The 23,587-nt window shown below is 37.4% G+C and overlaps 1 protein-coding gene across 3 annotated transcripts in view; it reads left to right on the forward strand.

Moving 5' to 3' along the window:
• The window catches only part of SEMA3C (semaphorin 3C), a 115,450-nt gene that overhangs the window by 84,061 nt on the left and 7,802 nt on the right, over positions 1 to 23,587 (forward strand). For all 3 annotated transcript variants that reach the window (XM_027886298.1, XM_027886299.1, XM_027886300.1), the window contains 6 exons: positions 2,119 to 2,188; positions 4,888 to 5,032; positions 9,666 to 9,888; positions 18,359 to 18,447; positions 20,512 to 20,553; positions 21,821 to 21,978. In XM_027886298.1, coding sequence (XP_027742099.1) covers positions 2,119 to 2,188; positions 4,888 to 5,032; positions 9,666 to 9,888; positions 18,359 to 18,447; positions 20,512 to 20,553; positions 21,821 to 21,978 — 727 coding nt within the window. The remainder of the gene's footprint in view (positions 1 to 2,118; positions 2,189 to 4,887; positions 5,033 to 9,665; positions 9,889 to 18,358; positions 18,448 to 20,511; positions 20,554 to 21,820; positions 21,979 to 23,587) is intronic.

Below are 23,587 nucleotides of genomic sequence, written 5' to 3' on the forward strand. Positions count from 1 at the left end.
TGTTACACTCTGCACATATTTAAATATTGCTGTTCATACAGTTTCTTAGTCAAATTGTTTACAGTGAAATCATGGCTCTAGAAATCCTTGACAAGTCCCCTTGCAGTTTTATGACAGGAAATTAAAAAATACTTCATAAGTCTCTCTAGGTAAGTATCATTACCTTTGAAATAAAGGTAATTAATCTTGACTTTGTAAAGGAATTATATATATAAAGAATTAATATTTGGAAGGGGACATCTAAGTGAATCTGTTACTATTTTAGTACTAGTTAAGATTACTATAGAGGGTTTTTTTAAATCTCTTTGAAACTGTTTCTTATACCACTGTGTAACACACAGCTTTTCCACAATACAGTTATTCTGTTTTTTGATCACAGGGTAGAGGCCTCAACTTGATAGTTCAAGATAATACTAATAATTCCTGTTACTGGAATCAGCAGTAATGCTATGAATAAATATAATTTCTCAGGGAATCATTCAGTCATATAGATTTGTGTTTCATCATGTGAAACACTGTAAATATTCAGTGCCTAATCTATACAGCAATCAAAAGAGGGTCCCTTTCATTAAGGAATTAATGGATGCATGTCTTGATAACTAAGTACCAAATAACATTATCAGAAGTTTTCAAATCCTGTATTCTCCACTGAAGTGTGCAGCTGAAGTGTGCAGAATCACAGTTCTAAATTCAGGTATTGGGAGATTTGTTATGTGCATTAGTAGAAATATAAATAATGTAAATGGCTTATGGGTCCTGCACTGGGTCTGCATCTGGTTCTGATCTTCTCTTCACTGTATCCTCTCGCTCTTTTCTCAGTTGTTATTCCTGATCCTCATAATAGCAAATTGAGTTTGAAGTTTTTTTGAGTTTATATATTTACAGCTATTTGGTGTAATTGTTCAAGGTTTCAATGGCACCTGGGCCTAGCAGCAGATCCTGACTTGCTCTAGCTCAGAATGTGCAAGGTGCTTGGAGGACTGATTTTCTGAAGTGCACAGAGCCTCAGCACGGCCACAACGACCTGTCTCTCAGAACTGTGATTTCCCAACCCCCTTCTCTTCACAGTGCAGTAGGATAACTGCTTTTAGGGGTTTTTGTATGACAAAATGTAGGACCACAGTGAATAGGATACAATGTTCTCAGCGTGGGCTCCCAGCACAATTCCCTAGCAAAGAGGAAGAATACAATCACAGCTGGAATTTTGGAAAAATGGGAGAGAGCAAACACATGCTTCTGTGTTCATGTATAATGCAGGAGAGTGTAACACTTCCAGTTCTGCATGGTGAAGTCTTTTGCTTTTGACATATTGAAAAGAATATTTAAAAAATTCAGAGGGTAAAGTGACGGAACCACATAAATTTATGGAAAACTAAAAAACATATTCTGTGATAAAAAGCTCAAACAGTTCAGTCTTTTTTGTGTTGTAAATTAAGAGGTAGCATGATTATAGTTATTAAAAACATTTGGAAGGAGAAACTGTCATAAATTAAAGTAGTTTTCACTGAAGTGTATAAAAAAAGAAGAGATCAGAGGTAACAGTGGGCAAATTCAGTTCAGTGAGTAGGTAGTAGTTTTGCACAGTGCAGTCAATAAATCCCAATACAAAGGAGCTGGGAGGTTTGCATCTCTCAATGCCTTCACTGCAAAGCTGTATGTCAGTCATATCATGTTGAGAATGAGCTTGTGAGGGCGCTAGAGTATGTTTTGGATGATAAAACACCTAATTTCCCTGTTTTTGATTACATTCATCTATGCAAACTCTTTGTCTTTAACTTACTGCAACTTTAATGTTTGCCTACTGTTAAACAACCTGCTGAAACAAGATCCAGCTGAGGGAAATGTGTGACACGGATCCTGAACGTATTTGAAAATCTTTGCCTTCTGTCTCCATAAGGCTAGATGGTGTGGAGTTAATTTCCAAATCTTTTTCTGAATGTTTAAATGCTAGATTTATGCATATATGGTCTGTTGATATAGTAAGTCTGCTTTTTCTTTTTCAAGTCTGAGACAAAACTACCATTGACTTTAGCAGCAATAAAGTAATACATTAAACTGGAAAATAAAGGGTTTTATTAGTATTAAAAACATTTTTCTTTTTCCTTTTCTTTCTTTCAGAGGATGTGTTTCTTTTAGAGACTGATAACCCCAGAACAACACTTGTGTATGGAATTTTTACAACATCAAGGTAAATGGGGAGGTTTGAAAAAAAAAAAAATAACCTTTCTGAACTGCCTGATTTTCTGTATGAAAACTGAAGTTGATTTTTTTGGACCAGGCTACGCTTTGCAATTTTGTGTGTCTGCTGCAGCCATCATTTGCAGGCAGGAGTAAGAATCTCTGTATCATTGCTGTTGGTATCCATGTTAGAGCTATGCTTCTTGGAGCAAACTGCTTCCTGACATACTGTCAGCTGGCACTGGGAAAACATTTCCATGGAGGGCCACTTGTTACTGCTCAGCAGCAGAAAGCTAAGTGACTTTAACGCAGTGAACTTATGTGGCATCTGAGAGCACTTAACACCTCCTGAAGAACATCCAGCACCGGGAAAGATCAAACCAAGAATTCTTACATGAATTCATACAAATCATTTCCAGTCTCTCAGCTGGCAGATGATCATACAGATGGCAAATAATCCATATCGTCTTCAGTTGGCTACAAAAGGGCAAGCTATGGCATTTGATCACTTCTTTGTAGCCCTAAGCTCCCTGTTACCAGTCAGTAGTATTTACTTTCTGTCCAGTTTGGAAAGCATTTAGTGAGCTACCAAGGGTGGTGTGGAAGCACTAGATATGGCTTACTGTGCTGAAACTCTTCCCAGAGATAGACTGACAGGTGGACCCATTTTTTTTTTCATTTTTCCTCTTGCCCTTACCACACAGTGTTAGTACTGAGTAGAAATAGTTACTGCTTACTGATGTCTGGTGTTATCCTATATTATTTAGCTGTAACTTCTTACTTTCAAAGAGGTTTTCTGATTTTTTATTTTTTATTTAATTTATTTGATCAAATTAGCAAATTATGTAACTCATTACAAATAATTCCTTTAATGGCAATTTCTAGTAAAAAAAATCCTTTCATAATTCTTTCCCCCCCCCCAGTAGACTTTTTTTCATGAGCATCCAGGGATCTGCTTTCTTAAATATGTAAATGACACAGGAGAATATCATTTTAGGATATTTAATTGTGGGAAAAAAAATCAGATAACTTGTAAACATTTGGTTCTGTCCACAATTTATGATTTCTACTTCACAAAAAGAGAAAATGATGGGGTTATGTTTATCAGTAAAACCGCACTTATGAATAGGTTGTGAATGCAACATGACTGAACTGGAAACACTGCTAACCAATTCTGGTATTTCTGCAGTGGAAATGAGGTTTGAATCACAGGACCATATAAGGTGACAACAAAGAGAAAACTTCATTTTTTCCTGGCTCTCAACCTATTTTCTCTCTCTGTTGAAGTTTTTACACACAGGCATTTCTGTTCCCGTGAACCACATGGTTTCTGCTTGATTTCTTTTTGTTCAACTATAGAATGTGTTAACCTAGTTAAATGCAGCAACTATAAGAATTTTTACTCCTTAACAGTTCCTGTATCATCACCTCTGTAGACTTCCAACTCATAACAGTAGCAAGATAGAAACATCACAGAAATGTAATAACTAGGAGTATTTTTTTCTAGCTCATACAGAAGGAAACTAACTAATATTGAAGCAAATTATTTTACTATCATAATATGGTATAAATCTAACATAAAACATATGGGAAGATTCAATAAATTTCTCAAAATCTATTAATACATAGTAAAATTTCCACAAATACCATAATCCATCTAAAAGGTTTCATTCTACTAATCCATATACAACTGAGAGCAATGTGGATTTCACTTTCCTTGTTTAGACACTGTATGTAATGTTTTCAGGTTTTTTTTCTGGAGCATTTTTTTCTTCTTCAGTTGAAAATAATTACTTGGATTATTTTCATCCTACATTTAACATCAGACAGATTTTGGACTGTCTGGAGTTTCCACTTTTTAAAGATAAATATCACAAACCTTGCATGCAGTGAGAGAAAAAATGAAGAAGTTAATTTACTGTAGTCAGCCCTAGCACCAGTCTGGAAATTATGCCCCTAGTGCCCTTCATAATCATGGGGTGATGGAGACCTTTCAGGGCTTGTTCTAACTGAACCCATGGCTAAGCCCAGAGCAGTGGGAAAAAAATGCCCTTTTCTTAGAGGACTCCCTGGATTCTCCTCAGGAGGCATCAAACTTGGGTCTTTGTAAGACCAGTTTTGTGGGTGGACTTGTGGACTGTATAGGATTAATTTGTTTACAGCCACAGTATGTCCCCATTTTGCTTAGAAAAGCTGGCAACTGATTGTAATAATCCAACCAATTGTAAATGCTCTGGATATTTTGATTAATATTTTAGCCTTGTATTTTAGGAAGCTCATGGAGGTCTTGCGGTTAATATACTGGTAGGGAGTTCTGGAAACCTGTGCTGAGCTTGGCAGTACAAAGTTTATAAAACTCTTGTCTTACTTAAGTCAGCAATATTTTTGCCATTGACTTAACTGGAGCCAGATTATATTTTTTTATATTCACTGCTAGGAGGTGTTCTTATTGCACCAGTGAGGCAGTGCCTTCCTCCCTCTTTTTTCAGTTCACTGTTCAAAAATGTGCTAAGTCTTAGGAAATAGTGGTGCATATTGAGCAGCTAGATTACTTGATTTTAAGTGTATTAAATCCACGCTGTAGAAGCTTTAAATTGTATCAAATATATTGTTTTAGAGGTATCTTTCATCATTGGACCATGCAAAATGATGGAAAAGCCACAAAAAGTTGGTAGATGGCAGTGCTAACTTTTTCCTGCTGTCTTCCAGCTCCATATTTAAAGGCTCAGCCGTGTGTGTGTATCATCTGTCTGACATCCAGACTGTGTTCAATGGGCCATTTGCACACAAGGAGGGCCCAAACCACCAGCTGATTCCATATCAGGGCAGAATTCCGTACCCGCGACCTGGCACCGTAAGTACAAAGACGTTTATGCAGGCTTGCCAATTGCTTGTCTTTGTTTAATACATAAATAAATATTGTTTATTCCAGGATGAAGGACTGTATGTGACTGTGACAGTTCAAAACTATTTTATTTGCTTCTCGGTTGTCATACAAATCATGTTGTATCTGGAAATCCTCTAGAAAGAGTAAAAAGTCATGTAAAATGTTAATCAGTCTTTCTCTTCCTGCTGAAAGAATTTCTTCAGTAGGTGGCAGTCATCTTGTTTACACGTTCATTTCCATTTTGTGGGTATATTTGAGCAAAATGTAGCTAAATAAATAAGCATACAAAGACAGCATTGTGAGTGTGTTCTACAGTCTGGATCCACATGTCTGTAAGTCTGTCTTCGGTCTGTATGAATTTTCCATAGTCCTCTAAAGTTTTGCAGCTCTATTCAGATGCTTAGGAGATATAGTAGAAGAATAAGGTTTCTGGGACTGGTCATTTGATTAGGTCTAGTGCCCTATCAGATACTGAATCTTAGAAGCAGGTCCTAGAAATAGATGTGTTTTCATGCCAATCAGTTCACAGTAGCCTTCCTTGGTAAGAGCGCTTTTTGTAGGCTTTGTAAATTTTTCAGAGCTTTCTTTCACTGAATTAGGGGTAGTAATAATCTTCCAATAAATTCTGTACACCATTAGAACTAGCTCTGTTTCCAAGTTGTGCAAAAATATCTCATGAAATATTTGAAATAAAACTATTATTTTTCTTACTTTTCAACTTTATGGTGCATAAAAATTTCTGTTATTGCACTTCTTTATTTATTTGTTTCCTTACTTTTTCCACCATTCTAATTTAGATTTAGCAGAAATATGATGTCTAATATTTCCAGCTTTAATGAAGAACGTATGAACTTCTCTAGAATCTTCCCTAAATCCATATTTGCTAAATGAAATATGGTAGTATGGATGTGTCTTGACTCCTATGAAGTCTTAAAATTTCTTAAGCATCAGAAGGAAATAAGTATGCAGAGAATAATAAATTGTCTCTCAACAATGGAGCTATATTTTTCTTAGATTAAAATTTTGTTGCTTTTCCATTTATCACAGGAAATAAAATTTTATTTTAATTTTGCCAGTCCCTGCAAGAATCTTTAACACTATCACTATCTTATTTGTCTTTCTGCTGCAAGATCCTGTTCTTTTTCTCTCTTTGTCTCTCACACATGGAATAGCTCAGATATGTGGAAGGGCTCTCCCTATTCACACAATTCTTCATGACATTTTAGTGCAGTTATTATGGGCTATAAGAGTTAGGACTTATGTTCCCAGATTCCACTAAGGTCTAATGCTAGCATTCGTCTTTCTTTGCAATTAATTCATACAGCTCTAATCTCATGAGTTCATTGAGGCTTTAAACTTAAATTTTACCGAAAAAAATTGACCCATTTAAACAGGAAGTTTAATTCTCTTAGTCGCATTTCAAGGTTTCTTGCTGCTTCAGAGTATTGTGTTTCTATGTGTTTCCTCAACCTTTGCTGTGTTATTCTTGGTTCATCTCATGGAGGCTTATGTGGTATTCCAGAGGGGCCCGAAGATATTGGGCAGCACGATTGAAAGGGAAAAAAAAACAGATTTGAATTTGAAATGGTGACAGAAATTGCCTAAATTTTTGAGATGTGCTGAAAGCTCTGAATTTGAAGATAAATTCTTAGATTATAGCTCACACAAAAAAAATAAAGTCAAAATAGATTCCTTTAGATGATCATTGCTGGTTTACTGGTCACTGGCTTTTCTGTGCTACCTCACAGTTCAGCCATAACATATATTTTAAAGGCATATTTTGTAAGACAGAATTTGTTTGGCTTTGATTTTATTTCGCTGCCAAAAAGTTACACTTTTAAATGCATGCCACAAACTCTGTTTTTCACTTGTGTCAAGGCATCTGTGAAAATCAGGATATGGGGATTTTTTGCTGCCTACAATTTGTACTCAAAGAGTTGACTTTGATTAGCAGACTACGGGGTATGATCCTCTTTCCTCTGGAATGTATTTTTCTCGCAGCTTCTGGGATGCTGGACTAGACAGGGATGCCTTTTCATATGACATGGAAAATCCTCCTTTGCAGTTGACTAAAGATATATTCATACTAAACCTCTGAACAGAAGTAAATGTTCATCATATCACAGTACCTTGGATCAGCAGTGGAAAGGCTTTGGTGTAGCTTCAGTAGGATTAAATAAAGCAATACATTCTTTTGGCCATGATCAACTCTGCAGTGTTTGGCCGACCTTCACTAAATACCAATGGTTTCTTGTTTCTCCACAAGCAAAACTTACTTATGGAAAAAAAAAAAATACATAATTGGCAGCTTGCTACTAAATTCAGTGGTGTTTGGGGGATAGTTTCCATTTTTCAGAGTTTACAAAAATAGTTTTTGTACCTACAGCATGTTGGGGGAATACGCTATAAATTAAAGAATTCTGGTTTTCTCTGCAATCGAACTGCATGGTGATCAACTCTGAACATAAGATTATGTAGCCAAGTCCTTGAATTAGGTGTGAAGGATACAGATTCAATCCCTTCAGGAAAGGAAGAGCTTATTAGGTTCTTCAGTAACATCTTTTGTTCGTCATTGCTTTATACAGGGGATAGCAAAAGAATTATTTGATTAGAGATGTTTAAGATTTTGCTCAGCACACCAATATAATGCAAATTTTTAGGGTCATACTGGGGTGAACCACAGACATTTTTGGAGGAAGTCACAGACAAAGTTCTTATGATCACCAAGTCAAGAATGGAAGGATTGAAAGTGTCAGAGAACTGAGCTGTGTCACATAACTGTCACATAACTGAGCTATGTGAGACAGGAAAGTTTAATTTGAACTGCTTGTGAAATAGAGTCCCTCTTGAGAGTAATTCGGGTCTGGCAGAGCACTACCAAATAGGATAATCTTGCTATGATGAACACTGTTCTTTTTTCAGCATTTGTTGCTAATCTTAACAGATAGTTCCATGAATTTTCTGGAAGACTGTGGATGGATATGCCAGAAAGGGAAAAAGTAATTTGCAAGCAAGATAATAATTTTGTGAGCAATCTTAGAGGGCTAGTATGTAGCATCAGTTCTAATGAAAACCAAAAATAAAGCCTTTAGGATAAATAAGGGCCCAGAAGAATCAATTGTCAAGGATGTCAAATGAGAAAAGCGACCAGTATCTGAGCTGAGTTCTGGTTCTTCTTCCTGGAGGTAACTGATGCCAGATCTTTTAAAGAACTACCAGAGCTGTTCTACTTTGTATGAATAATTAACTCCTAATTGAGTCAGAAGATGATTCTGAAGCCGGGATTTAGGCTGAAGTCTCCTCTCTACTTGGTTCCTGATATGCCCAATGAATAGTTCATTAGGTTTTAGCAGTGTGGAGGGTAGAACAGGCACTCTTGCCTGATGGTTAGAGGAATCCCCTGGGAGGTGAAGACCCAAATTCCAACATTTCATCTCATCAGGTAGTTTGGACATATGATTCATATATCCCCAGAGAGTTTCCAAGTCTCTCAGAATATGATTCATTTTATATAATTTTAGACATCTAAAAGCAGGGCATTTAGTCTGAATTACTGACTTCAGAGGAAACCTAAGAATAAATACCTGACTTTTAAGGCAATAGAAGTCAGGTGAGGTTAGTCTCTCCCTAAGTGACGAGCTATTTTGTGTCTGTGGTTTTGACCAGAAATTCCATCCTAGATGTATGAATGGCCCTCGTCAAAATAAAGAAGTTTCCATCAAGTGCTTTTTATTGAACAAATCAACATTTTCCTATTGGAAAAATATCGCATTGAAACACTTCTGAATACCTCCAATACTCTAAGGAGAATTTCAGAAATATGGTAAGGGGGAAAATGAAAGCCCAGGAGCAGCAATAAGAAGTGAGGTAATGGTAGCTGAAAAAAAAATAATGTAAATTAACATAGGTATATCCAGAACACTGTACCAGTTACTGTCATAGCCCTGCTTTCTTCCCAGTCTTCTTTTAGTTTCACTCTCAGTAAATAGTTGTGTTTTCTAAGATGCTTTTTATTTTCCTGTGAGGTCCAGAATGCCTTGGGGCTGATTATTTTGACAGTTCTTCATTATACTTAAAGAAGCATCTAGAGTATTCATGGACCTCAGTTATCTCTCAGGCAGGGGGGAAAGTATAGACAATCTTCTGAGATATAAATGAGTTGTTACAGGACCCCCTCATCAACTCCATATTATTGGTTTTTCAAATAAAAACGAGTCACAGGCCCTTTCATCATCTCCAAATTACAATTAAGTATTAGATTTTGTCCTTTGTCTTTGTACTAATTCTGTAACAAACCAGATGCAAAAGTTTGATATCTTCCCATACCAATCTCTTGGATTTTTTCAGACCTTAGTCATGAAGCTGTGTCCTGAAAGTGCAAAAATACATTTGTGTTTGTTTTGTCAGCACTGATGGGAGTTCAAAATGTAGCTATTCAACACTTCGTTCCCATTACTGGAACATAATAAGTTTTGGTGGGCCTGCAGTGCTCTTTCAGAAACTTCTTTGTCAACTTATCTGTCAATATTTGTAAATGACTTGGAGATGAAAACTCTCCGAAAGATGGTTAGTATTGTTAATCATTACTGTCATCTTACAGTGTCCAGGAGGAGCCTTCACACCTAATATGCGGACGACCAAAGAGTTTCCAGACGATGTTGTGACCTTCATTAGGAATCACCCTTTGATGTTTAATCCCATTTACCCAATACACAAGAGGCCATTAATCATCCGGATAGGAGCTGACTACAAGTATACAAAGATCGCTGTGGATCGAGTGAATGCTGCTGATGGGAGATATCACGTCTTGTTTCTTGGAACAGGTAAGACAAAATTAGCAGCATTTGTTTTCCTGCACTGCAATAAAATTTGCAATCAACTCTGATTTGTACAACTTACAGCTTTCAGAAATACTTGTTTAAACATTTACTGTATACAAAAATGTCTATAGAAATCCATAAATTAGGTTAATTTTACTTTCTGTGCATTTTTACATTTACTATAGACATAAGTTATGTGCAAGAAATACAATGTATTGGTATTAATTTTGAGACAGAAATCAACACTAGTGTATTATTGGTTCTAACTAATACTACTTCTCTTGAATATGGTTTGTCTGCAACCTGATTCCATATAAGAATTTGATACCCAAATCTAGCTTTCTAATTTTTTTATACTGTCATCATTATTATTTAATATATGCTATGTAAGCTACTTCTGACGAAAAGCATGATCTGATCAGGATATTGTAAAGGCAGAAACAGCAACTCAACCAAAAAGAAGAGTACTTAGCAGAGAAAAGGAAACAAATGGTCACGGTCCTAGCTGAAGTGGACACAGAGAATTTGATCCAAGTATTCTAAAATAATTTCTGTCTAATATAACCTTCATTTTGGTTTTAGTAGCATTAAATTTGAATCTGGTGTTATGCTTCTGAAGTCTACAGGGAACAGGTCAAGGGATTCTCGTACTGATCAATTTTGATTTTTTTAAATATTTAGATATGAATCACAACATTTTGACTGGAGAAGACAAGCAGAGTGGTACTCTGACTAGACCCTAGGACTCATTCACATCTGAAACTCCCAGTGGCTTAACAGGGCATCATAGGTTGATAGGCACAAAGGCTAATCTTTTTTACTACAGATGGTTTCAAGTAGAACAAAGGAAAAGAATTCTGGGAGAACAAATAATGTCTGAACATCAGAAAATGATTACAGAAGTGGTTTGCATTGCTTTTATGTTTCACATATTATTGGGGTCCTGGTTGTTTTCTGTTTGTAGAATAACCATGCCTGCCAACAAACTCACATGGGGCTGGGGATAACCATCTTGTTATAATAGATTTAGGAAGTGGGTGCTAAAAAGTCTCTCAAGAATGTCCCCTCAAGGGACAGGACTAACAGGAAGTCTCTACAGTCTTCTTAGAAAAACCTCCCCAGCTATCAAAATCAGCAGGGTGTCTGTGTGCCAAGGGAGCCAACTGCATACTGTGCTGTATAAGCAGAGGTATATCCAGCCAGCAGGTTGATGGAAGGGAGTCTCTCCCTTCCTATTTTATTTTTTTAACTATATAGTGGTGACATTGTTTTAAAATGCTCTATAAACATCTAATGTTATTTGGGGAAACATTCTACTAAACATTAGTGGAAAAGATCAAGACATAAGTTTTGAACTTGCATAGGATTGTTAATGCGGCAGTGATGGTTAAAACTGGAAATGTACTGAAAAGCTGAAATGTGCATGAAATCACAATATTAATTGTTAGCATTTTAATAATTCTGCAAGGCATAAAGATAGGTAATTTCATTTTATACTTTGATGACCATCTGACTGTTTTTAGATGATCAGTGTGGTCTCATACAGACACTTGTAAGCCGTTAAAAAAGCCATCAAACTACTTTAGCTTGTTCTTACATTATGTTAATCCTCTTCTGTGTATCAGCACAGGACCCATTATGGATCAGATAAGTAAATTGAAGCTCTTGATACTTTATATTCATTGCTTTATCTTCTTCATTACACTGGAGACAAGAATCATTTTCTGCTTGCTAGTTAGTTGAAGGGGACACATTATTCTTCCTGAGTAGGGCACAGGACATGAATAGCTTCCAAGGTCTTCCTCAAAAGAAATTGATGCAATGTAAGTTATTGCATTTCTCAGCCCTTTCAAATAAAAGTGATCAAGTTTCAGCCACTGAGAGGAGAAACTTGTTTTCTTTATTCTCTGCTTTCTGTGAGACTCGGGAGGATTTGATAGAGATATTAAGTGTCAAAAGGAATGCAGAGGGGATTTGCTTTGGTGTCAGTTCATCCCGTCAAATGCAAAAACCACATTGTATAGGAGAATTTCATGTGATAATTTCCTTGGGAGCCTGGAGCCCCACAGACAGAGACAATGGGACTTGACACCTGGTGACAATTACACTCAGCTCAGATGATGAGTTACTGCTGCTGAACTGAGATGTTGCCAGCCATGTCTGTCACTGTCAGTGACCTGTCTCATGCTTGAAATCGGAGTGTTTTATGTCTTGCCAGATGCAGAGCACACAAAATGTTTAGCTTTTCCTCTCTTCCTCCTTGATAGCCCTAGTAATAAATCAGTTCCTGAATGTAAGTGAAGAATAACAGAAATATAAAACTCTGAGAACCCCAGTGTTTTTCATCATGTAGGCATGGCTGGCACAGGAGGGTATAGGCAGCTCTGTAATTTCTTCACATTAATGTGAACTAAATGTAGTGTTTCATTTGCCCTCCCAGACAGAAGTGCTGAGCTCACAGGGGCTGGCCCATGCCCACAGTTAATACACAGCTTTTCTCCCTTGCTTGCCTACGTAACAAACAAAATAAATCCCAGGCACAGACGTTGCTCTCATGGCACTCCACCCACTTTTCAAATGATAACCATCTCCTGCTTTGCCATTGCTATTCAAAATGAAGACTCTTAAAGCACATAACAAAACTCGCTGATTTTGTGAGGTTCAGCCAAAGGGATCTCTTCACTCCCCTCTGACATGAGCTGACTTGGAGTAAGGAACAAGTCTTGACTGGTAGAGAGAAGTGCTACAAGAGAAGGGTGCTGTCTACCTTGTCTTTCCAAACAGAAACCCAAGAGATAGTTTACTTGGAAAGAATGTAATTACTCATTTGCATTTTTGACAAGGGCAAAGCTGATGATATTTTTTCCTTATGCAATGAGTAATAACATATTCAGTTCAGGAGTTTGGGATTAGAGTTCTGATTTTGTTATCCCCTTTCTGTTATAGGCCGGGGCTTAGTCATGAAGTTTTTGGATTCACCCTAGAGTTGAACTGTAATTTCTTTACTCATTTCGGTTATATCTAAACAACCTGAGCTTTCAATATTCTCTGTTTATCCACTGGTAGATTGTTTTCCATCTGAATTGTAAAACAGCAGTAAAACACCATGAGAACATTTTCGTGAGATTAATATTTATTTATTAAGCATGCCACCTACTGCTTGCAGTACGAAAGCCTTTGGTCAAAGTACACACAGATTGCACAACTAAAAGACTATGCATGGGGTTTTTTATTGCTCTTGTGTTATGAAAATATTTAAATGTCTGGGTCAAACTTGGGTACATTAAACAGCTATGGGCATCAATGGGATTTTTTTTCAGCTTCTTGCTATCAAGATAGAATATGTTTTTGTGGAAAGAGATCTAAGTTACTGTTGTAAAAAGGCACTTCAGACTTCAGTGTGACTTACTCAGATGATTAATGTCGGCCCCATGCATCTGATGTGGCGTGAGGTTGATCGATGTTTCTTATTATCTTTTCTTTTCTGATGCAACATTTGTTTTCAAAGTCTCAATGCAGTAAGTGCCTCCAGAGCATAAGGTTGTAATACTCATTTTCATGGTGTCCTGTGATGGCTGTCTTTTTGGAAAACTAACCCTTGCTGACAGTGGTAGCCTCCAGTAAGGCAGTAGCCAAAATCACATAATGATCTACAGAGTCTAATGAAGAGAGAGAATCTGGTCAGAAGAGCAAACTTCCCTCCCATAGTTTTCCTGGCTGCAACTTCATGGCTGTGAGCTTGGGAAGCTGATGTTGCACAACAGTGACACAACAGGCATCAGAGTTTCCTTCTTCCTCTTGGTCATGATGCCTGAGTCATTCAAAACCTTTTGTTGACCTACTCATCCAAAGCTTTTTCACAGCCTTTTAAGAGGATATGTAAGTTAAGATGGCATACCTCCACCTGCTTCATTTCCCCTGTTCAGTTTTTATTCAGACCAAGCTCAAACTGTGTCTCAAAAGTTTAACCGAGCTGGGGCTATGTGAAAATTTTTCCCTCAAGTGTGAGCATTTGTATCTGTCTTTTTGTCCTTTGATGCAGCTTGAATTTTATGAAGCTTCACAGTGGTACTATGAGCTGGAAAAAAATTACACCCATTTGACAGATGAGTGAACTAAGCACAGAGAGATTAGTGTGTGGTGGGGGCTCTGAGTTACAGCAGACACCTAAGGACAGCCGAGGGCGTGGGAACGTGGCTGTCAGCCCTGACTGCTAACCTGCCACCGTCTCAGGTGTTCTGTTGAGCCTCAACATCTTCTCAGACAGACAGATTTTAAACATTTGGTAAACTTTTTGCTTTCTTTTTTTCTTTGTAATGTTATTTGTGTGCATCAGGTTCAACTCAGATTAGAGACCAAAAACAATTAAGCTGCCATTAGGCTGACAGGTACAACACGGAGAAAAGTTTTTAGAAGGTCTCCAGCAGTGTCAGACACATCAGGGGAGGGGATTACTGCAAGAAGCATCTCAAATCTCATGTCAAAGTAGACATTGCTGCCCATTGCAGTCATTTTTTTATGATGTGGAAAATTCAGGGTTTTTTATTTGTTGTTTGTTCAATTTGTGTGTGTGATGTAGCTCAGAGGTAGATGGGTTCTGACTCTCTTTTGAGGCTCACGTTACTGACAGCTGTAGTGTTCACTTAGGACTGGGGAAACAAAAGCTAGTCAAAATTCAGAGAATGATGTTTAAACTCAGACCTTCAGATTCAGCCAAACATCTCTATATTTTTAATTTCTGTTCATCAAGCTTTGCTTTTCCCCATTGCCTGTGGTCAGCCCTATTGGGAGTTAGTGTAATCAGGCACAATCTAACTGGTATTGATGAAGCTTAGCTGATTAACATCAGCCCAGAATCACGCCTTGCATTTCAAGGAATATTATTATAATTATGATTATTATTATTATTATTATTTGTCTCTTCTGCTTCTTTCCTTGAACTGTTTATTGGACTACCTTCCTTCTCCATTTATTTCTCACTCTGCATACTTTCTACACAATTTTTTAGTCTTTACTTTCCTCCCTTGCTGTTCCCAGTTTCTTAGTCCTCTCAGAGGGAACGTGATCTCATTATCATTGCCCTTCATGTCAAGCTGGGACACCTGCAGTCATTAAGTGGGTTTGAAATGGAAAAACATTTTGAGTTGCCCTTGTCCTCTTGCTGTCAGCTTGAGGGAGATTCCTTTTTGTTTGTCTGTCTGCCCTTAACTCACAGACTGCTGAGTTGATGTGAGGCTGCAAACAGCTCCCGGTGAAAAGTCAGGGAAGTGGTGAGCATAAATCTGCCTCTTCACTTCTAGTGGTGGATTAATATTCTGGAGACACAGTAGCTTTTTCATGACAATGTGAAATCATAGGACTGTTTTCAAGTGGATTTCTGGAAGGAAAAAGTAAATGGCGAAAGAAACCATCCGGTTAAGTTTTATGATTTTTACAGAATTGGCTTATAATTTCATACGTTGATCCAAACTTGAAAAAAATTTGACTTGTACTTCTTTGATGATCTCTTCTGCCTGATTTACAGTGCAAAAGATCATCTATTGTGAAATACACTGGGAAACAGCTCAGGCACTGCTACTTTGCATAAATCTCCTGCAGTGCACAGTGCTGCAACCCTTCCAACTTTCCCTCTGACCCAGTGAATTTAGTTCACTGTCTCACCATTAGTGGAAATAAGCAAATAATATTTCCAACAAAACTCAAATATACTATAAGTTTTCTGACATGAACATGTGTGACTTGATTTGTTAGCTACCAGTTAGTCTTTACACTGTAGACAGCAGTACTACTGAAAAAGAAAAAAGAAGGAGGGATTGGACACAAATATTTGCTTTTCCTTTAATAAGGAAGAGGCTGAGGAACAGGAAAAAGACTATTTTTAGAAGCAATGGAAGGACTATAGCCTATAAGCTATGTATTGTTGGAAATAGTTTTATTTTTGTATATGTAGAGACTATTGGAATCCATTGGTTTAAGTAATTTAATTTAATTAATAGCTTTCTACTGCCTACTTGAATATTTATTTTAATTGTTGTATTAAGTCTCCTTTAAAATAATAGAACATTCCTTTCTGCAAGGATCTGTCCCTCATGGTACAATACTGAATCAAAGCAAATGGTAAAATATTGAGTCAAAGGTAATGAATACCAAGGTAAACAGTCCTTCACTCAGTGTGTTTTGCTGGGGTGTGACAAAAAGGTAGATAGGACCCTACTTTACAAATAGGAAAGGTTATTAGGATACAAGGACTTGGCGTCAGGCGTTATCAGTATTTTCTGTGCCCATGCCCAGGATAAAATCTCCCCTCAGGTTCTGATTTCAGTTCAGGGCAATGTTTGAGGACTCAAGACAATTTAGGAATTTTAAATGTATGGCATGTGCTAATGGATCATTGACATAAACCGGTTCTTCAGAGGCTCAGCAGCTTCACATTCCTTTGCAGGTAAGGTCACTGTCAGCATGGTTAGTGCCCTGTATGTCAGTTGCAAAAAAACCCAGGAAAGGCTGTGGCTCCTTCCTGCACTTCTGATTAAGTGTTTTATAAGGTAGAGTCTAACCTTAGAGAGAGGGAATTGATTAAAGGGTGCAAAGAGGCAGAGGTGGACTGGACTGGAGCCGTGTAGATTTGTGAGTGGGTTTGTCCATTCCATAGGAGCAGAAATACACCCACTGGCTTCTCCTTACTTCAACGAGGGATACATCTGCAGCAGTTTAAAGCTTTGGTGGGTCCTGACAGTTAGTAAATCTCTCTCAGGTTCTCACAGCTTTGCTAATGCTGGCACCCAGGCTAGACCACAGCTGTGCTACCACAAGATTTAGTTTCGGTAAAGTTTCTTCAGAAGGAACTGTTTTATCATGCCATTGTATAATGAGAATAAATGTCTCCATAGAAAATTCTCATGAAAAATTCATGCCTAACGTGCCCTGGGCATGTAAAATTGATAGCTACATATTTTTAAGTCATGTCAGCTTTCGATTTCTCTTTTCCTTCTTTTCTTTAAGTCCAAATACTGCAGTATGCTCTCTGTGTGTGGTCAAGTCAGTAAATATCAATATACTGGCTTCAAACCTTTTTTTTAAAAAAAAAAAAGTTGTTGATTATGTTATTATCATTATCGTTTGTTTGTTTTTTTTCCTCAGGGGAAATAAGAATATGTAAATTATTTACAGTAACCAACTTGCCCTCTAGCAAGGGGCTCTAGCTATGGAAATTAGTCACTGACCTTAAAGCAAAAGCAAAATTGCACTTTTTCAGCTTATGTTGTCTTCATTATGAATTGCCAAACAGGAAGCTGAAATTTCCTTTCCTTGGTATCAAATTTGTAAAAATATATGTCTTGCCTGTATTGTGCTGTACTAGTGTTTTACTCACTGCACAACTCTACAGTGCTCATAAAACTTTTGATGGCTGAACAGAATCTATGCCATGTGTTCTCGTTCCTCAGAATCAATACTGACCAAATAGATTTATTCTACTCAGGCTAATTTCTAAGCCTTTCAGGCAAGAGGAATTCTATGTGCTGTGCTTCGTCCAAGTAAAAATACTTGTCCTTGTGATTATCCCACAGTCTGCCTTTTCTGCCACACCACACATGTGAAGAAATACTTCAGTGGCTGTCTCAGCCTTTAAGAGGCTTCACAGATGGACCAGTTCATCTCATATATTTTTTTCCACATGACAAATTCAGAAAACTAATCACAAATTTCCCTTTGGTCTCACTCATCACATCTACCCTGCAAAAACACTGTCAGTGCCACATCCATTCTGCTTCTTGCTCCTTTGATCTGAGTGGATTTGGGAGGCTTGGAACTGTATTTTGAGAGGGCAGCTATGATATAATAGCTACTATAACTTCACCTCGCGTTTCCTTTTTTACCATATGGACAAAATATTAACTCCTACCAGTATGTAATGATTGATTATTGTTTGAATTTCCTAAGAAAAGGTTTTTCTCTTACTGTGTTTAGGTGTAGATAGAGTTATTATGCCATCAGTTATCACAGCAGTTTATTATTGAATATGAATATATATAATATATATTAAATTCTGCAGTAGCTCCCTTTTACATGTTTCTATTGCTGTATTTTACTTCAAGATCATTAGGATAGATTCTACCTCTGTCTGTGTGTCTAGAGCAACTACTACAGAAGATACGGGTTTTGACTGATCTTTTTGAGTAGAATAGTAACATTAATGGTACTACTGTAACTCCAATCTCACCATGACACCATGACTTCTTCATGTTCATGTATGAGAATAATACGATACAGAGTATTCCTATATAAGGAATCATGTTATTATTCTTTCTGGCCCCAAACCCTCAAATTTACTGAACATTTCATATCTTTCTCTATGTCATAGTACTTGCTTTGATGGTTTCTTTTTATAATTAATAAAGGTTGATCTCCTTTTTTCTTTCTCTCCCTCCTTGGTCTCTCTTCATATGGTCTCACTTGTTCTCATCTTTTCCAGATCAAGGAACCGTACAGAAAGTTGTTGTCCTACCCACGAACTTCTCTGCAAATGGAGAACTCATTTTAGAAGAGTTGGAAGTTTTTCAGGTTTGGCTTGCTCCTACTTTTACTCTTCCAATGTGTATGTTCACACAAACACTTTGTTCTAACAGACTTTGGCAATGGCAACTGTGATTTGATAAAAGATCAAGTAAATGTGCATACTGTCAGCTTGATAAATACACAAAGAGGAATACAAAATGTCCACTGTTATGAAGGCTGTAGCTAGATTAAGTCCTTTTCTTCCCCTATATTTCAGTTTTTTATTTTTTAAGTTGCTGTACTGTCTAGAAGGATTTTGATAATGACATTTTTACATGGTCATGTTATAGTAGCTGCCAGAAGGCAACTTTTATCATTGGCATCATGTATTGAGACTGTCACTATTTACAGATGGAATCTAAGAAGACTTCTGGACTTTGATTATCTGATGATCTTCCTGGTTCTGAGCTGCAGAATGGAATCAAATTAGTGTTGGTTTTGCTTAACTTCAGTTCTTCAAAGCCACATGACTCTGAAGTCAAGAAAGCTATGAGCTTAACACAACATAAACTGAAAAGAAACACAGGAACTACAGGGAGAAATGAGGGAATAGCCTCTGTCAATCACTCTGGCATGTAACAGCTTGTAATAACCTAAAGAAAATGTTCTCCCTCATGTTGAAAAATCCCTTTCAAATATTTGAATGGGCTATTCATTAAACAGTAGTTTCAGGGCAAATGGTAGTATGCATCTATAAACTTAGTTAAGGGGTTTGTCATGGTCTGTTTCATTAAGGGAATACAAAAAGGAAAATTTAAGATTTTTTTACCTAGGCAGAATTAACAGTTTCTTTAAGAAAAAGAATACTCTCTTTGTTTACCCTCATAAAAGGAACAATTAGTCTTTCTAGGCTTTTGTTGAAGATTTCCCTAGATTACCTAAAATCATAACCTTCACTAAAGTATTGCTAATTCCACTTACTGAAATGGAAATTATTATAGCAAGAAGATAGGGGGGCTGAGAGGAATCTTCGCCCTAAACCTAGTTTTTGGGACTCTATGCACGGACCTTTTTATCCTGAACCCTAAAAATCACGATATCATAACCCCTGCCATTGCAATCTGGGTGGCAGCACGATGGTATTTAGATGAGTCTCGCCAAGAGAGCAGGGATGAGATCACTGGTTGTGTTCTAGTAAATACTGGGAGTAGCAAAGCAGTGATTCTCTTTCAGAGTATAAGCAAGGAAAAGAGAATGTGACATTGAATCCAATGTTGCATTTGACCTTGAGTCTGCAGACGGTTCATGAAGTACTACTGCAGCTCTAAACTCCTTCAAACCTATGCCAATTCACAGGATTCGCAGCCAGATTTTCTAGTCCTGACCTCCCTGCTGTGTTGTAGTCGACTGCAATTAATCCTAACGCGATGTTATGGCTTTCCTTTGTGACTGAGCAAATGCTAAATCTTAAAGAAATGCTGAACATTTTTGTTACCATTAATTTTATCACTAGTTTGGATGAGAATAATGACTTGTATCACTTGCTTAAGACAAGGAATGCAATAATTTCTTTTCCAGCTCTTTAGCATTTGATTTGGACGTAGGCACTGACTGCTCTGATGACACACAGTAGTATACTGTCTGTGGGAAAGAAACATTCAAGAATACACATGCCACTTAAAATATTTTAGTCATTGATAATCTGAATTTGTATATAGAGTGGAAACCAAACTGTATGTACTGTAGGTAATTTGTAGGAAAAATATGTCATATTCTTATTTGCATCTTGAGCTACTGTATGATTTTTCCTTATCATCATCATCTAAGAAAAAAATTGTTTCTTATTACACAGTTAAAATGATGGCTTCAAAACACATTGCTCCTATATTGCTGAGATAGCACAGATGCAGGTCTTGCAAAACAATTTGCAAGACATTAATTGTATACATGTCATATGTTTAGTTCTGAAAATAGTAAAAAATTAATAGGAGTGAGTGATGCCTTTCCAGGATATGAAAATGTGTGCTTTTCCTAGATATGGCTTAGGTTTTAGTGATTTTTAAATCTTAATGTTGGGACAGTATTAAAAAGAGAGTTCTTGACAATCTGGTTTGTAACTTTGTCTTTCAGAGTAATTCTCCTATAACAACAATGAAGATTTCATCTAAAAAGGTAAAGAAAAGTGGAATGGCTGCTTAGTGCTTATTAACCGAGAAGCAAATTGACTTAAAGATGTTAGGCTATCAATTCTTGTGGAGCATACTAAATACAGGCATATTTTCCGTAATGAATACGGAAAACTTGACTGACTTTTGTAGGAGCTGTTAATATGTCCCAGAGCCACTAAGATAAAACTTCTATTCATTATGTATCATTTCTAAATAATTGAAAATGTTGATTTTTTTGTTGTTTTGTTTGGCAGTTAAGGAATCAGAAAAAGTACTAAAAGAGGAAATTTGCCCTCCCCTTGTTTTCTGAGAGTCCTAAACAGACATTTTCCCTTGGAAGTCTGTCTGATCAACGTAAAAAGACATTGTTGGGACTGTTGGGTCCGTGGTGCAATTGTACACATTGGTTTATTAATAATAAAGGATGGCAATAAGAAAAAAAAACAGCTGAGAGGATTTCTGCTGAAATGTTAACCATGCAAACTAAAAATATGTATTCTGTGATTTTGCAAGCAAGATGTTGCTCAATATTTCACAAAACTACTACTAAGTAAACATCATTCACTAAATTGAATTCATTGTAATGTTCGACTTTTATGCCAAAAAGATTATAGTAGTTTTAATGGTTTTATTCAATATTAATTTATATTTTAAGAATAACTGATTAATTGTTTTGGAGTAAAAAGTAATTTTGGGCCAGATTTTGGTAGTGATCTATTCACTTTGGACTTCTTTTGCAAAAGCTCTGATTTATTATGAAAGTTCTTTTGGCTTATTTTTCCAGGTATATAAGGCTGTCAGAATCTGGCCCTAAGCCTCAACATAATCTCTTGGTTTTACATCTTGGAAATCTGTGCACTGGAGAATCCAACTAGGAACTCTGCATAATATTTATTAAAGTGACTATGTATAGAGAAAATACTTAGTTCAAAGACTTGAGCCAATAATCCTCACTGAATAAGAACCATGTTCTCAAATCTGAGCAATATTAACTCAGCCTATCTGCCCAAGAACAGAACAATGACACTCAATGTCCAAAAATCCATTACATTCCCAAGTGTTTCTAAGTGTTTTCTAGCAGGAGGGTAGAAATATTATAGGCCTGTTGAGCTGGGAGATTCCTGTTAATATTGAATTTATGTATACTAGTGGCTACCCTATTGGTTCTTGAATTAATTCCAAAATTAATTGAGGGGTTTTTAGATGTGTTAGCCAAGTCTCGGGTGAAAGTCCTGCACATCTGAAATAAATCTTTCCATTTCCTCCTGCAGCAACAGTTGTACGTGAGCTCGGATGAAGGGGTCACCCAGGTGTCCCTGCATCGCTGCCACATCTACGGGACCGCCTGTGCTGACTGCTGCCTGGCCCGAGATCCCTACTGTGCCTGGGATGGCAACTCCTGCTCCAGGTTTTATCCCACAGGAAAAAGGTGAGCAGTGTTAAGCAGCCCCGTGAAATCTGCAAGGAAAGAAGGCTTTTGTTCCGCTGTGTAGCCTGGAGTGTTGTAGTGCGATGTCATTCCTTTCATAAGTGTGTACAAACAATACCTACATACTGATTGTGCTTGGAGTTATTCATCACCTAGGATTGTATGATGCAAGAGCGTATGATAAAGAGCTTGGCTTTTCATATTTAAAGTAATGGACACAGGAAAAAGAAAAGGAAAAAATTGGTTCCTAATCATAAATATTAATCCATCTGTCTCACACACAAAAATCAGTGAAACATTTGTTCCCTTTGTTTAAATTCATTTGCCTTCTATGGATGTAATTGTGATAGCCCTGAATACAGCTAAATATCTCTTGAGCTGTCTGAGGAATAGATTCATTAACATTTTTTTGTTCCTCATTTGCTCCTAAGTGAGAAGAATTATTGCCAGGGAATTTCTAGGCAAATGTGATTTCCATGTAATGCCTACAGATTTGGGGTTTTTGACATGAGATTTATTAAAGCAGACAGGGAAAGTGATTTCTCTTTAATTTACAACAGAGCTAATAGTCCATCTCATAATTCTTATGCAAAACAGGAGCCACTTTCCTGCTCCCAGGGGAAGTATTTGAGAGCGGAAGGCCGTAGTGAGTTCTTGTCTTACTAAGATTTCAGTTCACATACAAATAAAGTTACAGAATATACAATGAACTGTTACTGCAGAGGAGCCAAACCTTTCAGACTCAAGCACTCTACAACTACATGAAAGGAGGGTGCAGCCAGGTGGGGGTCAGACTCTTCTCCCAGGTAACAAGTAAGAGGACAAGAGGAAACAGCCTCAAGTTGGGCCAGAGGAAGTTTAGATTGGGTATTCGGAAGACTTTATTCACTGAAAGGGTGAAGCATTGGAATAGGCTGCCCAGGGAAATGGTGCATTCACCATCCCTGGAAGCATTCAAAAAACACATAGATGTGGTGCTTAGGGACATGGTTTACTGGTGGACTTGGCAGTACTGGGTTAATGGTTGGACTCCATGATCTTAGAGGTCTTTTCTGACCCAAATGATTCTACGATTCTGTTCTATGGTTCTGTACCAGAGCTTTATGTACTGTCTGCACCTGAGCTGCACATACATTTACTGGGCTCTACTCCTGTATCCTCATGGAGGGAGACAGGCAAAGCTTGGATCTGCTCTAGTGATCCAAACAGCTGATAAAGATGTCATCCCCTGGGATTAAAGACAATGGTGTTTTGTTATTGCAAAGTTTTCTGGACCCATTCCTCAGCTGAGATTACAAAGTAAAGCCCAAACTGGCCATGTAGCATCTGGTAAAGTACATGCGGTTTTTACTGCTTTCATTCAGCCACAAGTCTGCAAACTGATGTTTTACTTCCATGGTACAAAGGTCAGAAGATGAGGGGCGGGAGAGAAAATAAAAATCCCCAAGTCTCAGGCCACCTTACTCCTACACTGACATAGCTGCTGGAAGGCACAAGGAGCAGACAGATGTACCCAGCCTCTGCAGTTTCCAGTGTATGCGTTCCCATCCCATTATATACACCCACCCAGGGTTATTTCCACTGGGGCTTGCTTTCACACTGACATTTC

This window comes from Empidonax traillii, unplaced genomic scaffold, assembly GCF_003031625.1.
Source record: "Empidonax traillii isolate 1590-97213 ecotype Southwest subspecies unplaced genomic scaffold, ASM303162v1 scaffold185:size1678824, whole genome shotgun sequence".
Taxonomy (NCBI): Eukaryota; Metazoa; Chordata; class Aves; order Passeriformes; family Tyrannidae; genus Empidonax; species Empidonax traillii.